Source organism: Caloenas nicobarica, chromosome 5 (assembly GCF_036013445.1).
Source record: "Caloenas nicobarica isolate bCalNic1 chromosome 5, bCalNic1.hap1, whole genome shotgun sequence".
NCBI lineage: Eukaryota > Metazoa > Chordata > Aves > Columbiformes > Columbidae > Caloenas > Caloenas nicobarica.
In genome coordinates, this window is record NC_088249.1 from 60125568 (window position 1) to 60127709 (window position 2142).

At 54.3% G+C, this 2142-nt stretch overlaps 1 protein-coding gene across 1 annotated transcript; it reads left to right on the forward strand.

Annotated features, from left to right (window-relative positions):
* Positions 1–411: 411 nt before the first annotated feature.
* Positions 412–1886, forward strand: C5H11orf91 (chromosome 5 C11orf91 homolog). Its single transcript, XM_065637060.1, has 2 exons — positions 412–769; positions 1816–1886. The coding sequence occupies exons 1-2, from the start codon at positions 412–414 to the stop codon at positions 1884–1886; spliced, it is 429 nt and encodes a 142-aa protein (XP_065493132.1).
* Positions 1887–2142: the final 256 nt, after the last annotated feature.

Below are 2142 nucleotides of genomic sequence, written 5' to 3' on the forward strand. Positions count from 1 at the left end.
GTACCTGGTTCCCTTGTATCACACGTAGCCTGAGGATAAACTGCTAGACGCTAACTCACTTCTACTCACAAACGCTAGTTTCGGGGCTTAACGCACCCCTGAAACACCACGTCCCCGGCCCAGAAATAAAACCGCTGAGGGAAACACCCGCCCTTCCACGGGGAAACTCAGCAACGCTGGAAACGTCACCCGCAGCTGCGCTCTCTACCGGTCGTGTGAGGCTTGGGGAAACTCAACGTTCCCCCACCGTCCCCCGCCGAGGGGACGCGGCTGCAGCCCCGGGGCGCGGTCGGGGGAAAGCGGCCAAGCCCCGCCCGGGCTGCCCGGCGGCCCCGAGCGCGGCCCGGCCGCTCGAGCCCGGCCCGTGGCCGCGACAACCGCCGTTGGCGGCGGGGGCTGCCGGGCGGCGCCATGGCCGAGCAGCGCCCGCCGCGCCCGCTCTACTTCCCGCACTTCCACGACCGCGCCGAGCCCGTCCCACCCCTGCCCGACGGCGGCGGGCTGCGGACGCTCTTCGCGACCATGTGCGGGCCGCGCCCGCCCCCGCCGCCCGCCGCCGGGCCGCCCCGCTGGGCAGCGGCGCTGGCGCCCATCGCCTACGAGCCGCTGCGCTTCTTCTGCCCGGCGGCGGGCGCGGAGGAGGGCGGCGGCGCGGCGTGGCGGCCCGGCGAGCAGCCGCAGCTGGAGGGCGAGATCTGCGAGCTGGGCATCCGCCTCAAGGAGCTGGAGCTGCTGGCGCTGGTCGGCGACGGCTTCGACGCCCAGCAGTGTGCGTCCCGCCCGGGGGTCCCCCAGCTCCGCGGCCGTTGCGCGGCCACCGCTGCCGGCCCTGGCCGGTGGAGTCGGGCTCTGCTGGGCAGCAGGTTCCGCCATCAATAACGCGCTGAAACGCGGCGTGCGCAGCAGCCTTGGGCACCCGCGCACGGGGGCAGAGCGCTGGCTGTGCGGGCTCGGGTGCCCCGCATGCACCTGCTCCCGGCCGGGGGGAGCACGGGCTGTGCGGCGTCACCTGCCCCCGTCACTGGGCACGGGCGACCTGCTGAGGGCAGAAATTAAAGCAAGCACAGAATTATGGATGTGGTTACTTTTGCACACCCCCCCCCCAAAAAAAAAAAAAAAAGGTCACAAAACCCCCAAAGTCATTAGGTGTTAGCAAAAAACCAATTCAGATGCTGCTCAAATCAGAGGGAGTTTGTACATGCAAAATGTATCCACTGCTACTGAGTTCCTGAGGTTGTAAACTAGTGTTGATGTAAAAGAAAGGCTTCCGATGACCCCCAGGTAGCTGGAGGTGTGAAAAGGAACAAAACCAAAGCAAAACAGTTAAATTACTTTGGCATTTTAATTTAAAAACCTGCTGGCCATGTGGGAAATACCAGAAATAAAATAGTTCAGCAGATAGTGATTACTGAGGATTCCAGCAGGGCAGCCAGGAAGTGTGAGGATGTGATGCTCATCAGCGCCACAAGCTGCCAGTCAGGAAACTTTCAGGAGTGCGAAGTTTACAAGAGCACAGAAAATATGTCCATCAGATACTCACATTCAAAGCAAAATCTCAAAGAAGTTGCAATAGGTAGTTTGCATGCGTTGACTTCTCGAAGCAGGAAATTAATAGTTTTTTTCCTTTGTCATAGCAATACATACCTTTTTCCATTTTAATACCTAATGCTTTCATTACATGTGAGAAACTAGCTTTCAGATATTTGCTAGACAAGAAATTGTAAGGAATATTACTAGTTTGCTTAACACACTGTTTCGTTTTCTTAAAGTATTAATGGCAAAATTAATGACAAATTATGTTTCGTTCATCTTTAGATAAACTACTGAAGGCACTGAAAGAAGAAAAGATACAAGTCATGAAAGCAAGGCAGAAGCTGAAGAAATAGCTACCAACATGACGAGGATTATTTCACCTGGATATTCTGTCACTATAGAGTATTTTAATGGATCTTCGATATTATTTTTCTACTTATTATATGCTATTTTACTACCAAATTAAAAAAAAACAGTATATTTTCTTCTTGACTTTTTGTGTATTATTTGTCTGGTACTAGTTACTGATAACACTGTATTTTAACATTTTTTTTTCTCCAGTTACTACAGGCAAACAGAATGGATAGTACTTTCTTCAAAAACACTAAG

Bases quoted from the DNA above. Each gene is read 5' to 3' on its own strand.
- C5H11orf91 (XM_065637060.1), top strand. From the start codon at position 412: ATGGCCGAGCAGCGCCCGCCGCGCCCGCTCTACTTCCCGCACTTCCAC. The intron at 770-1,815 runs GTGCGTCCCGCC...GTTCATCTTTAG, and splicing joins CGGCTTCGACGCCCAGCAGT to ATAAACTACTGAAGGCACTG.